The sequence below is a fragment of the Rhamphochromis sp. 'chilingali' genome (genome assembly GCF_963969265.1).
Source record: "Rhamphochromis sp. 'chilingali' genome assembly, chromosome: 13".
NCBI lineage: Eukaryota > Metazoa > Chordata > Actinopteri > Cichliformes > Cichlidae > Rhamphochromis > Rhamphochromis sp. 'chilingali'.
This window is the reverse complement of record NC_137940.1, coordinates 9,831,901-9,850,494: the sequence shown is the minus strand read 5'-3', so window position 1 is coordinate 9,850,494 and position 18,594 is coordinate 9,831,901. Positions and strand designations below refer to the sequence as shown.

The following is an 18,594-nucleotide window of genomic DNA, read 5'->3' as shown; positions in this document are numbered from 1 at the left end:
CGGTGTTCTGACAAAACGTCTTACTTTGGCAAAACGTCCTACTGTAAGTAGTTCATGCGTTCTCGGCGGCTCTAGTGACCCTCGAACTCTCGGCTAGCTATCGAGGTGGTGGATAACATACGTCTCCCCCACAAGGGCACGAACCTACAACTTTTCTACTACTGGTTTTACAAGGCGTACACGGTAAAAACATTATGCTGTTATTTGTTAAGCACTTGTGCACCTTGTGAAAAGAAATAAGTGGCTGAGATGGATGTCATATGTGCTATTGATATTATTTTACTCGTTTCTAGTTTTCACGGTGCTCCATGATTGTGAGAGGAATAAAAAAGAATTGTGGACATCAGTACGAAGCATGGATTCTTTTGACCAGAGTAGATACACTGGTCCCTTGAATATACTAATCTTTTTGAGGTGGGTGACTGTTCCTGTGTATTTACAGAAACAATGGTTGTGATAACCTCAGCTGTTTCAGAGGGTGACTGTTCGTTGCTTTGCGCACTTTTAAATCTGTATACAATGGTTTGTTCCCTTTTTGTGTTCTGAGGTGTACTAGATGTATTATACCGGTCCCTCGAATCTACAAATCTTTTAGATGTGGATGACTGTTCATTTTCATCTGTGTTTACAGAAACACTGGGTGTTGGAACCTCAGTAGTTTCTTTTTGGCTGACAGACTCTGGAGCTGTACAAGAGGAATAAAGAGCTGCAATGCTTTTGTGAACCTGACCTGGGAAGGGAGAGAAATATATTTTTGTTTTGTTTTTGTTTGTCTTCTTGTTTTGTTTTTTTTTGTTTTTTTTTTATTCATATTTTGGATGGACAGAAACGTTAACAAATATACAACTGGAATAATCATACTGTCAGTTCTCTGTCCGTTTCTTAACAACAACCAACAAATAAGGACTAACAGTAACTAAGACAAACAGACAAACAAACAAACAAACAAACAAAAAAACAAACAAAACAAAACAAAAAACCCAGGAGAAACAAAATGATATACCGCCTCCTGGGAAACATCAGCAAAAACAAAAGTAATGGGGGCAAAACACCCAGGTGCCTAAAAACAAAACATAACCTTGACCACTGATGACATTAAGACAATTTCTTCCCTCTACTGACTTTCAAAGTAAAAAAAAAAAAAAAAAAAAAGACAACAACAAAAATACCAATGACACATGAACCCCCCCCAAAAGAACATTTATCATAATATCTAGGAGACATTGTCGATGTACACCAAAAAAGGACCCCAGACCTGCTCAAAAATGTCTTCTCTCCCCTTAATTCTGTACATAACCCGTTCATATGATGCCATCTTAGACATTTGTTCAGTCCATTCCCTGAGAGAACAGGGGCTGGATGACTTCCAGTGCCTAAGTATTATCCTGCATCCAGTTATGAAAGCCAGACGCATCCACAATCTCTGTTTTTTTGAAAGGATAATTTGTCTTCTTGTTTTATTTGATTCCTTGTGGGATTTGGATCCAACAAGTAAAGTATGCATATTATGCACACACACAAACACACATGCAGCTATTACCATTTCTTGTATTCTTGAATAAAGACATTGATCTGACACATTTAAAATGCAGCCAATTGTTTTTATTGTTATATTATTAAGAAAAAAGAAAAGGTGGGGGTGGGGGGATGTAAAGAAGAGCTTAAAGGAAAGGGCTAGAGGAGAGAAAACCCCAACAATTAGCAGGGCATTTTTTTACTTGGACAAATTGTTAATAAAGTTTCCATATCTGTAACAATGATGACAGTATAATTGTTTATAAACAATTATATTGACAATTATATGTGTCCAGTATGTTGGCTCATTTTCTTTTACTTTTTGCATTTGAAAATAAAAGTTGGGCTGATTTTGACACCATTACAAGAAGTGTTGTTAATGATTCTTTTTGAATTAAAATCAGGTTACCACAAATTGTTTTTTTAATTTAATTTAATTTGAAATGTTTGTCAGTGGGTAAACAATTCGTAATGCAAAGTCAGAAACATCGAGTTATTCTTGTACTGCATGCTTGCAATAAATAAGTTGTCCTAACAGTCAGTCAAAGGAGCTTGGAAAGAAAAGCGTCTGGACTTCTTTGAGTTGAAGTGACTGATATATATATTTTTTGTCTGTTTGTTTTGTTGGTTTTTGTTTTTTGCCCTTTATCACCATTCCTCTTCCCTGCTGTTTTTCTTTCCCTCTTTCTTTCTCCCCTTTCTTTCCCCCAGTCATGTCTGTCCTATGTGTAGCAAGTGAAAATAAAATAAACAATAAAAACAAAGGTGAATCAAATAGACCAATACGGCAAGGCCGGGATGGTCCATTTGGTAAAGTAAATCCGTTAGTTATATTTAACATAATGTTAAATGGTAACATTCTGTTTACAATGTTACCATTTTACATTGTGTTAAATGGTAACATTCTGTTTACAATGTTACCATTTTACATTATGTTAAATGGTAACATTCTGTTTACAATGTTACCATTTTACATTGTGTTAAATGGTAACATTCTGTTTACAATGTTACAATTTCACATTGTGTTAAATGGTAACATTCTGTTTACAATGTTACCATTTTACATTGTGTTAAATGGTAACATTCTGTTTACAATGTTACCATTTTACATTGTGTTAAATGGTAACATTCTGTTTACAATGTTACCATTTTACATTATGTTAAATGGTAACATTCTGTTTACAATGTTACCATTTAACATTATGTTAAATGGTAACATTCTGTTTACAATGTTACCATTTACATTATGTTAAATGGTAACATTCTGTTTACAATGTTACCATTTTACATTATGTTAAATGGTAACATTCTGTTTACAATGTTACCATTTAACATTATGTTAAATGGTAACATTCTGTTTACAATGTTACCATTTACATTATGTTAAATGGTAACATTATGTTTACGATGTTACCATTTTACATTGTGTTAAATGGTAACATTCTGTTTACAATGTTACCATTTTACCTTGTGTTAAATGGTAACATTCTGTTTACAATGTTACCATTTTACATTATGTTAAATGGTAACATTCTGTTTACAATGTTACCATTTTACATTATGTTAAATGGTAACATTCTGTTTACAATGTTACCATTTACATTATGTTAAATGGTAACATTATGTTTACGATGTTACCATTTTACATTATGTTAAATTGTCAGTAGGCCTGGTACCGGAACCGGTACTGGACCCCCTTTTACTTTCAGCCATCAGAAGAGGGTACACTGTGGTCATAACAATACTCAGACTGTAGCATTTAAAGGTCCCAAAGTGTACCAGGAAAATATCCCCCGCACGATTACACCAGCAGCCTGAATTGTGAATGTGAGGGAGGATGGATCCATGCTTTCATGTTGTTCACTCCAGGCTGATATAAAAATGATATAACTAATACTACTTCTACTAATAATGACAATAACAACAAAATAATAATAATAATGTCAAAAATACCAGTAATAATAATAACAACAATAACAACATAAACAACAACATTACTACTACTAATAATAAAGATAAACAAAAGTATTAAAAAATTAATAATGATAATAATAATAATAAAACTGATCATAACAGTAACAATATCAATCATAACAACAACAGTACTAACAACAATAATAACAATAACAATGAAGGTGTTGCTGCAGATCTGAGTCCCGACTCTGCTGCCTTTCTAGTGCGGCAAAGAAAGTAAGAAATAGAAAAAGAAAAACACAAATAAACTGAGTGTGAGGGTTTTTCTACAAGTTACACTGAATATTTGCACAGACATGCTGACTGTTTGCTGGGAGACGTCACCTGTCTTTTATAGAATAGCAGGTAAGCTGTTCTCTGCCGCTGCTCACACACAGACTCACACGTGGTCTGGCAGACCAACTCGTCATCGTACGTGAGCCGGCTGTCTGTGACGTCGTCTCTTCCGCTCATCTGGTGAACGCCGTCACAGACGTAATGTCCTGAGAGGAGAAGGCGCACTTATTAACGTCTCATAAACTTTCAAAGCTGACCTGCATTCAGCACATGTGTCTGAAAGCACCCACTCACCGCTGTAAGCTGAGGAGCCCAAACGACTGATCACGCTGACCAACAAATAGCGAGCAGTTTACTGGGAGAGGGCAGCGGCACCACCCGTTAGCTTAGAAATGGGCTCCATCCATACTTGAAATGAACGGTGTGCCTTTTCCCTTACCTCTTCAGTAAAGGCTGTGTCCTGGCTGATCACCAGCTGCTGTGTCAGAACAATGGGGCTGTTCTTCTTCTCCACGGTGAACGATGGAGTGAACGTAAACCACTTCAGCTGGAGGATCAGCACACTGAAAGAGATGAGACAAAGAGGAGAGGCTCAAAGGAAGACGCAAGGAGGACATGACATGAACAAAACTGACACCGACTGAACTGTGGTGGTTTGAGGCCTTTGGGGACCGATTTGAGGTTACTCACTTTGGCAGGTTCAAGAACAACAGCTCCTCTTTGATCTTCTTAGCTCCGCACTGGCATTCGTAGTCCAACAGGCCGCCCTGCAGCAGGGAGCAGGAGGAACAGGTGCATTAGAGTTAAACTCTTTTACAGATGAATTCACATATTCGTGGGAGCAAGCCTGTTCACAGAATAGAGTCTAAACGAGCTCTTACTTTCAGACTCCAGCCCCGCCCTTCAGCAGCATCCTGCTGGCTGGCACAACCTTGCCATTGGCTGCTGCCAGGGACTCAACAGGTTAGAACAAAAATATAAATATTATATCTGAGTTCTTATGTGGACCCGCCTTCCAGACACAACGTCACCTTCCATCAATGTCCACAGGTTAGCGGCCCTCGCTCTGTTGGTCCTCCAAAGTGACGAAGACGCCTTCTGGTGTCTGGTGGCAGTCGTGGAAGCCATCATGCCTCAGGACTACTACACCAAGAATCTGGTGGCCTCTCAGGTCAGCAGACACACTCACCTGCTTGCCTGCTGTGATCTGTTTTAGTGATCAGTGAGGCTGATCTCTGTGAGTCTTTGTGCTCAGGCGGACCAGCGCGTGCTGAAGGACTTCATGGCGGAGAAGCTTCCTCGCCTGGCATCTCACTTTGAGGATCACAACATTGACGTCTCTCTGGTCACCTTCAACTGGTTCCTGGTGGTTTTTGTGGAGAGTGTTAGGTTTGTAGCATAAACCTATTCGCTGGAACGTTAAGACAATATAATTACACTGCAAGCAAGACACAAGTAGGCAAACTTCTTCATGGTACTCGTGCACGGGAGAGAACCGGACAACCGCTTGACTCCAGTTGGTCTCGTCCGTCCTCCTGTAACACTGCCCTTTTATTGAGGTTACATGAATATGCATAGGTTCATTAACATACGACGTCTACATACAAACAAAGAGTACCTTGCCTGTGTGTGTGTGTGTGTGTGTGTGTGTGTGTGTGTGTGTGTGTGTGTGTGTGTGTGTGTGTGTGTGTGTGTGTGTGTGTGTGTGTTGCTGATCAAAGGGTTAAACATCCTTGGTCAGGAAGAGGGTAGCCTCCCCCTCACCCTAGATGGTTCATCCTAGATAACACGGTGAGGACGTCCTGCAGTTCATCTAAACAAAGAGCACTTAGACTAGAACAGACGTAGCTACGTTAATCCTACCATAAAACAATAAGACACGGTATGACCTCTCATGCTCCCAAAGTGCTGTCTAATACACACAAAGTTTGCAGACTATCAAGGATCAAAACCTCTACCAATCTACAACTAATTACAAAACTCTAAGCATATATAAGTAAATATTTCTAAGCATAAATGACAATCAACAATACAAATCTAACATTTCCCCCCTTTTTGACCTTTATGCCTGAAAAGTTCCCAGGTATGAATACCTCATGTCTGACAGTTTCAATGCAAACATTTTTATACTCAGCATATGTCAAATCACCCTAAATTACTGAAAAGGTACACAGTTCAACAAATGTATTAGCAGATATCCCATTCATTGAGCTCATCTCATGGCAAACTGCATCTTACGAGCAAACAAAGAACTTGTTAATTTAATAGTGAAAATAAAAAAGTAACATTTTCAAAAACATCTCAGCTTGGTAATGCTTCCTCCAGGTGTGCACATCACACGTCTCTCTGCAGAGTGGTTTGAGTTCTGCAGGGCGTCATGAATGTCTCTTCCAGTTGTTTCCATCGTTGTCCATAGGACCAGAGTCCAAATGTATGTAGAATAAACATTCAAACATACCAGTTGGTTTTGTTGTTTGTCAACATGGTTCTCAGCTATTTCCAAAGCTGCAGACCTCTCAGCACTCTAGTTTTATGGCCTCCCATTACCTCACTTCAGGCCTTCGTCCTGTGAGGGGGATATTTATGACTCCTTCATTGTCCATACTCTGCAGAAAACACCTCTGTGGAAAGGGTGCAGGGTTGTCTTACTGCTATTATGATCCCAGCAGCCTTCAGAGTGTCATCGTATGCACAGTACAGTGGCACAGCGTTAGGTGATGTTCATAGGAAACTGCTGTTATCACCACCATAGCTTCTGGTTCCTGTGCTTTTCACAGAATCATGATGTCATCCTCGAACTCCTTCTACGCTGTCGATGGAGCTTGGCACGCTCCTCATCCCCTGAGTGTTTATGTTCCAACGCTGCTGAAGGTTTAAGGCAGAGCACGTCGTACACCTTAGTCGTCTTCCTCAGCGTCAATATTGAATCTTTCATTGTATTTAAAATCTTGCTGTGGGAAGTCTCCTCTTGATTCCCTGGAAGCTTAGTAGCACAGCTCTCTGTGTGATGTCTGCTGTGCTGAAGATGATCTCTGATCCTCCTGAAGCCTCTCTCCCATCTTGTGGACGATCCTCTCCTCTATTTTGCAGGCAGTTTCATGGTCCTTGCTGTGGCTCCAAGGTCTGATTTCATGATGGGCCCCAACCAGCTTGATCTTTGACCTCAACCACTGCCTGGCTGTCAGCTATGCCTGGAATGGTTCACGCTTCTCACTGGGTCTCTGAAGATTTCTCAGGAGATTACTGCTGCACCTGTATTTCCTTGCTAAGAAGAAAAACTTCTATTTGGAGAGCATGTCAACAATCATCAAACCACATTCTCTAGTTCAGTGAACTTCACTTATAGGCCATCAAAGCCTCATCTGAACATGGATGCACCACTTGCATAGGTTTAATATTTGTAAATAAAACGGCTAATCACACAAATCACTGCAACAATAATAAAAAACATTGTTTAATGTTAATCCTTGGACTCCACCTCTTGACGCATGGACATTCCCATGTGTCAACTCACCAAACCTGGATCCCTGTCTTAAAGAAAAAGATTAGCTAGATCATATCCCAGGCAACATCAGGGCATCTCCTCCCCTGGAGCAGCACCACCCTGGACCTATAACCCTGCAATGAAAATGTTAGTGTGCTTTGCATATTAAGTTTGCTTAACACCTGGCTCTCCCAGGAGCCTGCATACACACCATCATGGCCTGGAAAGCAAAATCTGGAAGTGAAATCAAACTTCATACCTATAAACAATTGTATCATAAGGACAAGAAGCATTCAACATCAGCAAGACAAGTGTCATGTGCAGGTTTTCTCAAATCAGTAAACTACAATCATTTTCATAAGTCGCCTCAGACATGGATCATCCCATGTACTCAGGCAACATCAATGTAATCGGTGACTGCTCTTAAGCAAAGTCACTCCACTCATATATTATTTATTATTATTATGGGCTCAAAGTGGCCAGCAAAGAGCCCACAACAAACTATTCCATAAACACGTAAACTCTTATTTGTTTCACTCATGTCACTTGTCCGTTTCAGCTGAATCTTCCACAGCATTCTCAAAGAAACTAACATTAGCAATACACATTGACTGTAGTCAGACAGAGGTCAGACACAGGTCAACAGGTTCCAGAGGTGCCATAAAAACACCATAAAGTTAGCCATCTATAGCTGTGGAAAGAAGTAACACCAGTTCTCAACACAGGAAATTTCACACATGTTATTCACATTACCAAAGTACCCTTCACATTTTCCCATCAACACAATGCAACAGCATCACCACTCATAACCTGTAAACACAGTTTTCCTCACACATAAACCCAGAAATCCTGTAGTAGGAAAAAACATCAACCAGTTGTCCTGGTATAAATCGCATCATCAATTCACATGAAGAACTGGCATGCTGTAAGAAAAGAAAATGCAAATATTAGCGCTTGCGCAGGCGTATGCATACTTTGTCACAGATATCTCTGTGAGCACACAAGCTAGTGAATGACGCACACATAGTAAATTCACAGACACAGAAAATGGCATTTAAAATGTTAAATCATCACGCAACCCCGAGTGTTGCTGTCATCTTTCTGCTCCTGTAAAGGGAAGCACACACAGACTCATCTGCACCCCTGCCAGGCGGGGGTCAACTTCACACAGTCGTGTTACATCAGTAAAGTCTTGTCAGCTTTTGTCAGCTTTTACCAGTCAGCCAGTTTGTTTTCCTTTCACTCACTCATTCATGCATTCATTCTTTCTTTCTTTGCTGATAGTGGAACCTATCGTCGCATTTAGTTTCCACTCTCAGCAAAATGACGTCATTTCAAAAAGAAAAAGAAGAACTTTAGTTTGGATTACATCGCTGAAACCTTCTGGACTGGGACTGTCATTTAATAATTGTCCCAAATAAGTGGCTTTCTCCAGAGTCCATTTAAATGTGGAGAACTCACTTGGCACAATTTTCTCGACGACGTGTAGCGCTTTTAATTCCCGACATGCAGATCTGCTTAAAGAACAGAGATTATCAAACAAAACTTTCAGTGCACTGTGAAAGTATCAAAATAAAAAGGCCTTGTTAAGTCATGACACAAGCTCCTCATCTCAGGAGGGTAAATCATACCATTAGCATGGTTTATCATACCATCATACTAATCGGCAGGCTCAACTTCACAACAAAAGAAAAATCATCAGCTAGATTCACTCCAAATCAACCATCAGCTGCACAACACACAACATAACCCTAATGTCATATTAGCTATGAGTTTAATCACCCGGTCTGTGCTCTTCACTCATTTAAGCCACAGATCTATTTTATTCAATTTTTCCTTTTTCCCTTCATCATAAAACATGTGACATGCTGTCATGCACTTCACAAAAGACGTTTGTTCTGATGTATTCAGAGTTGTGTATCTAAATACAGGATTCACTCGCACATCAAAGCAGGAAACTCAGTGTTTTAGAGTCTCTACTCAACACACAACAAACTCCAACACATCTCATTCACTCGTGCTAGAATTCAATCACCTTTCATTAATCTAAAACCGATCAACTAATTTGCATATCAGCTATTAACCCACTAAGTTGACAGGACGACAGAAAAGCATGTTCAAAATAGTATCACAAAAGACAATTTCCCTCATACAGTAAATTACATGTGCTGCCTCAATCAAGCAGGAAGCTTCTCCCAATTTACCATTTTAACACTAAATTTATTGTCTGATCACTGATTTATCAAACCAGGATTTTTTTTTTTTTTTTTTCCACAAAAGTTAAATTGTTGTCCTGCAACTTGTAGAGTCAATTTTTTTCTTTAGGATAAATTCAGCATTTGATAACAAGTGTCTGCTAAATTGACACTATTGTAACACTGATGAAAGATAACAAGCTAATTTTCATTACATGTGTTTGTGTTATTAGGCAGGTCTAATGCATGTCTGTGGAGCTGCATCTCCAGCAGAGCATGTTCTTAAAGCTGCCTTTCCTACACATTTCTCTGCTATTATTTAATCATTTCTTAACTAATGTGCTATGAGTCTTCATGAGTCATTTTGTGTTTGGAATTGTTAGTAGGGTTAATGCATGTTCTGCTTGTGTGTGTGATTTTGTATATGTTTCTATTTTCGCAATGTTTCAGACTCCGTCTCAATTTTCCAACTTAAGCAGTCAGTTTTCTTTTCCCCAGGTTTGCTAACCCAAATTTTGATTTCCCACATTAAATAATTCCTATGTGTTCTCACCTAGTCTTCTCACTCTGTTGTCCTCTCACTCTTTTGTCCTCTCCCACTTCAACAGTCCCGGCAGTTCTCCTTCAGCTTTGTCCTGTCTAGTAGCTGAAGTGCTGCTGCTGCCTTCTTGGGCGACTTCTTAGCAGCTGCTGCCGGTTTCTTGGCTTTGGCCGCGGCGGGCTTCTTGGCTTTGCTCTCAGTAGCCTTGTTCATTTTGAAGGATCCGGAGGTCCTGGTGCCCTTGGTCTGCACCAGAGTGCCCTTCGCCACCAGGCTCTTGATGGCGGTCTTGACACGGGCCTTGTTCTTGTCCACATCGTAGCCTCCGGCAGCCAGAGCCTTCTTGAGAGCGGCCACAGACAGGCCGTTGCGCTCCTTGGAAGCGACCACGGCTTTCACAATCAGCTCGCCCACGCTGAGGCCGACCTTCTTGGGCTTGGAAGTCATCGTCTTCTTCTTCTTGGCCTGAACCTCGGCGCAGGGCGCAGGGCGTGTTTATGATGGAGCCTTTCCCACCACAGCGCTGGCACGTTGAACGCATCATGAAGGGTCCATTTCTTTCATGTCGCTAGCCGCATGTGGCTTGCCCGAGTCACTCAGTCCTTTTTGAGCATTTCAACATGCTGCCGCCGCAGACCCTGGCCTCAGATCCAGCAAGTTTAGCGCGCTGATTTCCAAAAAAAAAAAGTCCCGAAGGCCAGAAAGACGTCAAATAAGTGTCTCGTGCTGAGAACTCAAACAAAAACTCCTCTTCACGCTGCCATCTTGCTCGCCCCTCCGTGAAATTCAACCAATCAGACAGGAAGATGGGTTTGCTTTCTTCTTCTGCTGCTGTTTATCCACATTGCTGCTGCTTTGCTGGGACTTTTTGTGCTCAGGACTTGCTGCTGTCTCTTTATCATGTTATTGCTTTGGAGCTGCATTCCTTATCTTCAGGGAGGAGTGAGCTCGCTTGTGAGGTTGAGAAACACATGGCACTGTAAATAAGTCAGCCAGAAACTTGGCCTGCATGTTTCCAATGATGTTAAACTATAACTTTCTTCCGACTGTTGCATGTGGAAAATTGATACAGGTCTGCTTTTCACCTGAAAGTGACAAACTAAGACATTTTCATTATTATCATCACTGCTTAATCAACACACATCTCTCTCTCTCTCTCTGTCTGTCTGTGTTTGTGTGAACAATCCTTTCTTAAAAGCAGAAAATGACATTGTAGTTGTTTTTCGGCTGATCAACACAAAACCTTTTTCCTATGATTATTTCTCTTCGTCTACAATGTAGTAATTTGTCTCTTTTTCACTTTTTTTTTTTTCTTCACAATAGCTGGTGGTCTGCAAAATCACCGCTCTCACTCACAATCAGAGGCAATCACTTTTGCACAGTGCACAAAAACACTGTGATGTCAGACACATTCACACTCACTTTTTCATCTGCATAAATAAACCATATGGCTGGAGATATGTGCCATGGTGATCCATAAGCATGATCACCAGTTTATTTAATTATTTTTAATCCAACAAAACAAATAAACAAAAACATGATGCTGATGCTACACACACACACGAGTCAAGGTGCAGAAAAACTGCTCATGGAAACGCTGCACACTCTCTGTTTCCCTCTCTTTGAGTAGTTCTCAGACAGCTCTTGATCTGATAATGTGTAGCTTGCTCATCAGCTCAAAAAATAAAAACAAAACTGCAACGCGACATCACACAGTAGTTGCATGCTCTGCCCACAGTGGCAAAGTCTTACACTTACATATTCAACACAGCTTCTCCATCATGTATTTTTAGATGTTTCATACAGGGTTGAGCATATTAGTTGTTTTCACAGATGTGCTCTATATCTCAACAATGGCTCATAATAAGACGACAGTCTTTCACACAGGTCAAGTGCCTCTATGCACATCATTAGTTTAAATATTTACCTATATCACTTCACCTCACATGTCATTGTACTGAATTTAAGCAACCACAAGCTTAATGTAGATTACTTTTAACAACTATCCACCTCAATTAAATCTATGGTCTGGCACACAGGCTGCTGTCGATCAGGGCAAGCTAAAGAATAAACATTGTGTCAGCAAGGGGTGGGGGGAAAGCCATTCACCAGAGCATATCTTAAGTGCTGCTGATGTGGGCTGGCCTTCTCCACAGCTCTCCAAGGCTGGTGTGTTTTCTGAAAACTTCTAACATTTGAATCTCTTCCATTTATAAGCCTGCGATTAACCGCACGGCTCAGGTCCGCGTGAAACCCGCGCGACCGCATTCGCGTGCACCCACGCAGCTGTGGAGCCTTCGCTCTCTCTTTTTTATACATAAATACTTTGTGCTGCCAGGAGCAAAGTCCAGCACAAACGTCTTTCTCCCTCTAACTCACTCTTGGTTGCTTAGAAACCCATGATAACAACAACAGTCGGTGTTACAGACCACATGTTCTGCTCCGCACACACAACAACAACAACAACGACGACGACAATGACAACAACACAAAATAGGCCTACTCCGGACTCACACCGGACCGCTCGGGACCCTGACCCAGTTGTGGGACGCTCACCCACTCGCGCGACAAAACCCAATGAAGGGACGCTCGGGACACACACCCAGGGCGATTTCAAAACCGGACACTCACCGGACGCTTGGGACCCTTGGGCGATTTAACCAAAACTTCTTTTTCGGGACACTAACCCAGTTATCGCTCCACAAAGCAGCGAACTTCTCAACGCCTCACAAAATGGCGGAGACTGCACAACGACACGGTTATAGAGTCGGCCTCTTTAAACTTACTTGGCGTTGCTTAGCGTGTAATATCAGCCTGAATCCCGCCGATCGCCATTCATCGAGGAGAAAGACAGACAGCGAATCCACAGGAACTTCCTGGCTGACGTCAGTCTTTCAGCGTGCCTCCCCCCCCTCGGTGAATGCGATCCCAGGGAGCCGGCATCGAAGGACCAATTAATGTTAGGTTTGTAGCATAAACCTATTCGCTGGAACGTTAAGACAATATAATTACACTGCAAGCAAGACACAAGTAGGCAAACTTCTTCATGGTACTCGTGCACGGGAGAGAACCGGACAACCGCTTGACTCCAGTTGGTCTCGTCCGTCCTCCTGTAACACTGCCCTTTTATTGAGGTTACATGAATATGCATAGGTTCATTAACATACGACGTCTACATACAAACAAAGAGTACCTTGCCTGTGTGTGTGTGTGTGTGTGTGTGTGTGTGTGTGTGTGTGTGTGTGTGTGTGTGTGTGTGTGTGTGTGTGTGTGTGTGTGGTGCTGATCAAAGGGTTAAACATCCTTGGTCAGGAAGAGGGTAGCCTCCCCCTCACCCTAGATGGTTCATCCTAGATAACACGGTGAGGACGTCCTGCAGTTCATCTAAACAAAGAGCACTTAGACTAGAACAGACGTAGCTACGTTAATCCTACCATAAAACAATAAGACACGGTATGACCTCTCATGCTCCCAAAGTGCTGTCTAATACACACAAAGTTTGCAGACTATCAAGGATCAAAACCTCTACCAATCTACAACTAATTACAAAACTCTAAGCATATATAAGTAAATATTTCTAAGCATAAATGACAATCAACAATACAAATCTAACAGAGAGTCTGCCCAGCGACATCCTGATGCCTCTGTGGGACGCCTTCCTGTATGAGGGTACCAAGGTACCATACACCCGAACACACCATGACAGAAATGCAGACAACACTTGAATGCACCACAGTAGTGTCCATGGAAACAAAAATGATTTTGTTTTCACCTTTAGATGTCTTTATTTACATTTTAGGAGTAATAAGACATTGTTTACTAAGCATGGGGAACTGTCATGTGACATGAAATAGGAGTGGGAAAGCAGATCATTCTAGTAACGACCTCACAGTCTACCACAAGCAGCGTAAATCCAGACGATGAGCGGGACAATGGCTTTGGGCTTGTTTCTGCAATGTGACAAATGCAGCACAGCTTTTACATCGTTTGTCTCAGGAAATAAAATCACAGTTCAGACACAGAAATATATACCACACAGGGATAAATGCTGACAACAGCTTCAGCCACGTAGATCCAACCCAAAAGTTTAATTTAAACTTAAAGCTCAACTACCAAGTAAGTTAATATTATCTGGCAACTGAGGAACCAAGTGGCTTATTGGAAATCGATCAGAGCTGTAATGAGTAAAGGGCCCAACTGCACCACAACTGAAAGAGTAATTTTATGACTCACCTCCTCAAAGTTTCCAATTAATTGTGTGGCGTGAGTGTCCTGTTATGAAATGCGTGTCTGTGCTGCAGGTGATCTTCAGATACACTCTGGCTCTGTTCAAATACAAAGAGGACGACATCCTGAAGATTCACGACAGCGTGGAGATCTACCAGTACCTACGCTTCTTCACAAAGACCGTCTCCAATGCCAGGTACGCACTCGCCTCCACCCGCCTTAATCTACGAGCTGTTACACTCTCAGAAGTGTAGCGGATGTAGCTGTTGAATCTTTGAGCTTCAAACCCTTTTTACTGAAATTTTGTGAGAAGTTTAAATTTCCCTGATCACAGTAACAACGATTTAAAGATTTTTAAGTATCTGCAGCTCTCGGATACATGTGGTCCAGTCAGTCCAGTATTTCCTGCTCAAACTGCAGTACCTGAAGTATCAAGCAGCATAAAACAGAAACACTCAAGCTGATCAGTTTCCAGTTCCTCTGTGTTGGTGATCGAGTCCTTTCCACCTGCGTGTGTCCATGCAGGAAGCTGACCAGCATCGCCTTCAACGACATGAACCCATTCCCCAGCCGGCTGCTGAGGAACCGGCGAGTGCTCCACCTGGAGCGCCTGCAGGCGGAGCTGCGTGAGCTGGAGGAGCAGCACAAGGAGTTCATCACCGAGAGCGTCGTACGGAAAGACAAAGAGCTCGACGTCATGGTGAGCGAGGACGACGAGGACCTCTGATCACACGGGACGCTTCAGCTGCTCACTTCGAGATGACGATGAGTTTTCCATGAGTTCAAGAGAATTTCACTAAACCGGCTGTTAACTGGTTTCCTTCACACCAAACACAGGATTGTGTCAGGTTCACCATCTCTACTAACACTACAAGGAAACAGACGCATACAGATTTAACTGCATCACATCTCTGAAACAAGCTTGCAGTAAACAAATGTGTACTGTGTTCACGTGTGTAATAAGTCAGGCTGCAGAAATGTGCAGATGTATTTCAGTGAATTCATTTGGATTAATATGTGATAGCTTATTTATTTCATTGCATCTTTTGCTTTATACCTAAAAATGCGTGACATTTCTAAATGTAGTCACATCCCTATGAAACATGGTTGATTATCAGCTGTAGTCACAGCTGGTGATAAAGTAATTAAAATGTCCAGCTATTCAAAAATAGGGCATTCTGCACAATGAGTACTTTTTGGTACTTGAAGTATATTTTGATGCTGATGCTTCAGGGCATTGTGCTGCATTGTCGAAGCTCTCTGGGCTTCCGGTTAGAACGACCTCACAGTGTTTTATTTTGATCTGGTGTAAAGTGCATTGTGCGGAAATGACAGCATGATAGTCACATGATAAAACTGACTTTTCTTTTTTTAAATTTTACTGGGTGTGCATCTTGTTCAAATGTCTTTTTCAGCATTTGTACATAAATATTCTGTATATAAATATTTGATTTTCATTTATTTTACAGAGTCTTTTATTTTGTTTCACAAATATGACATTCATGTCAAATGACATCTGCAGACTTTATAATGACCAGCAGGGGGCAGTGTATTGCAGTCTATGAGAACATTTACTGAGACCTGTTTCATGCACTAGTTTCATGTCTCATTGAATCCAACATGATGTTGATTTTGTAAATTAAGGTCACATCTTCATCACATCTAATTTCAAAACACTGATCAATTTTTTTAAAAAATGAATTCCATACCAATTGCAGGAATAAAATAGGAATAAATAACAAACGAGAAATACATACAAAACAAGAGAAAGGCACACATGAGAGAACAGGTCACATGACAGCACAGCATTATCTACCCACAATTTGAACTAAATAACAGATAGCACAGGCAATGAAAACAAACGGAAATCAGAATAAATTTAAAAACTTTTATTGATGTTAACTTGAAGTGCTGAATTAGCCCTGTTGTCAGTTCAAATCACTTCAATCTATAGCGCACTTTAAGGTCTTTAGACCTTAAAAAGTAATACACTGCAAGGTAAGCTTGCAGCATCTTACTTTAAGGTCAACTGTGAAACTTTGTGGAAAGCCTGAGACAAGTTGATGAGTCAGTGAAGCGCACTTCCTTCTGATGACGGCTATACTGAGGTGAGTTTTTAAGCATATCCTGAACTTTATTCATTATTAGACTTCTGACACCTGGCAAATAAACTCTCACGCGATATGAGAACATAACAGCAAAAAGCCAGTAGCTGGTACATGAATGGATAAAAATTGGATCCCTCAGGGAGGCGCCACCACTTGATCTTCTCCACCGTCGTGGTTGGTGTTCTTCGTCGTCGTTGGCCAAGGTTGAGTCGGAGATCCATCACAAGTAGCCAATGTTGAGGGCCAATATTGGTTGATGGTATGACTTTTACGTTCGTGACTAGGCTGAGATGGGGTCTTCGGACTAGCCAGTAGTCGATTTGGGTGTCTCTGCCGCCGCTGGAGTACGTGATGAGGTGTGCCGGCTTCTTTTTGAAGAAGGTGTTGGTCACGGCAAGATCGTGGGCCTCTGCGTAGTCCAGTACCCGGCAACCCTCGTCGTTTCTGGTCCCAAATCCTTGGCCGCCATGGAATCGGTGATATCCGTCTCTCCCCTTGCCTACATGTCCATTTAGGTCGCCGCCTACCGCCACGTGTTCCTCAGGGCTAATCGTTTGCAGGTGGTCGTCGAGGGCGCGCCAGAATTCTGTCTTCTCCTCGTCGGGGCAGTTGGTCTGTGGTGCATAGCAGGAGATAATCCGTAGGACGGTCGGGTCGGCGTCGATCTTCACTGACATGATGCGATCCGATATGCGGGTAACTTCGACCACGTTGTGCCGGAGCTTTATTATTAGACTTCTGACACCTGGCAAATAAACTCTCACGCGATATGAGAACATAACAGCAAAAAGCCAGTAGCTGGTACATGAATGGATAAAAATTGGATCCCTCTTAGATTGAATTGGTTGCCCTCTTATATTACGTTGTTTTGAACCTAACCGCATCCACTGAATTAATGCAGTTTTCAGGACAGTAAAAACAGAGAACTCTGATATACACAATTTCTGATTGCTGATAGTGTTTCTTAATGCAAAATGGGCTTCCATTTAAAATGCAATTGCTTTATGTTCGATCTTTAGTGAAGAAGGGTCATTTTTGATTCTGTGGACAAGGGATGCAAATGGAATGTGAAGGCAACAGGTAGTAGGGTGAATTAGGGTTTCATGTGGTCTTCAGTGCATGAATTTTATTGCCACTTTATTTCAACTTTTTATTAATGTACTCAAAAGAAAAACAAGAACCACAAAGGAGATTCTTGTGATTCTTGTTTGTGCTATCTGTTTGTGAAAGAAAGCACATTTTACCACATCATACTGTGTTTGCTGCCATTTATTTTACTCGTCCTGCCTGAGTGTCTGGGCTGCGTTTGTCTGTGCACCTTTGTTCTGGCCTTCTGCTGATGGGTTTCACATGCTGGGCTTTCCCTCTTGGTCCACACCCAGCAGCCTGCTGCTGACCACACACAGCCTACAAACTGATCCATCCATGCATCCATCCATGCATGCATGGCCTGGTTATTGTTGAGTTATCACCTCCAGCTCCTTGCTCATAACCAGGTAGATACTGGGCTGGGCCTGATCTCTGAGCTCAATAACAATGACAAAAATGCCAAACACTTTACTCTTCATGGTAAAAAATGTTTATAATACAGTAAAAACTGGATGTAGCCAAAATCAGTGTTTTATATACAGTGTAAGTGAACAACATTGCTACACTGCTGGTGTTTGATTGATAGAGGCTTTCTTTATAAGAACTATGATATCATTTCTTTTGCTGATTAACAGTTTTTATATCATTTTTATATCATATATAGCTTTCAAGAAGCCAAAGATCACTGGACGAAAAGACTACAGACCTGTGGCTCTGACATCTGGTCAGGAAGTCTTTTGAGCGCCTGGTTCTCTCCTATCTTAAGACCCTCACGGCCCCCCTCCTGGACCCCCTGCAGTTTGCATACAGAGCCAACAGGTCTGTAGACGATGCCATCAGCATGGCCCTACACTTTGTCCTGCAGAATCTATGCTAGGATCCTGTTTGTGGACTTCAGCTCTACCTTCAACACCATCCTTTCAGACCTTCTTCAAGGATTGCTTTCCCAGATGAATGTGCCTGATCCCATCTGCCGGTGGATCACTGACTTCCTGACGGACAGGAAGCAACCAGTGAGGCTGGGGAAGAATGTCTTGGACTCCCGGACCATCAGCACGAGCTCCCCTCAGGGCTGTGTTCTTTCTTCTATGCCCTTCTCCCTGTACACCAACTGCCGCACCTCCAACCACCAGTCTGTCAAATTAATTAAGCTTGCAGATGACACCACCATTATTGGACTCCTCT

At 41.7% G+C, this 18,594-nt stretch overlaps 1 protein-coding gene across 1 annotated transcript; it reads left to right on the top strand.

The window, feature by feature from the left end:
• Positions 1-4,256: 4,256 nt before the first annotated feature.
• Positions 4,257-14,939, top strand: LOC308408352 (TBC1 domain family member 2A-like; the record flags this gene model as incomplete). Its single annotated transcript, XM_080900548.1, has 8 exons — positions 4,257-4,298; positions 4,464-4,557; positions 4,653-4,728; positions 4,816-4,936; positions 5,021-5,147; positions 13,601-13,662; positions 14,287-14,408; positions 14,738-14,939. 8 exons carry the CDS (start codon positions 4,257-4,259, stop codon positions 14,937-14,939), a joined length of 846 nt encoding a protein of 281 aa, XP_080756674.1.
• Between the last annotated feature and the right edge of the window lie 3,655 nt (positions 14,940-18,594).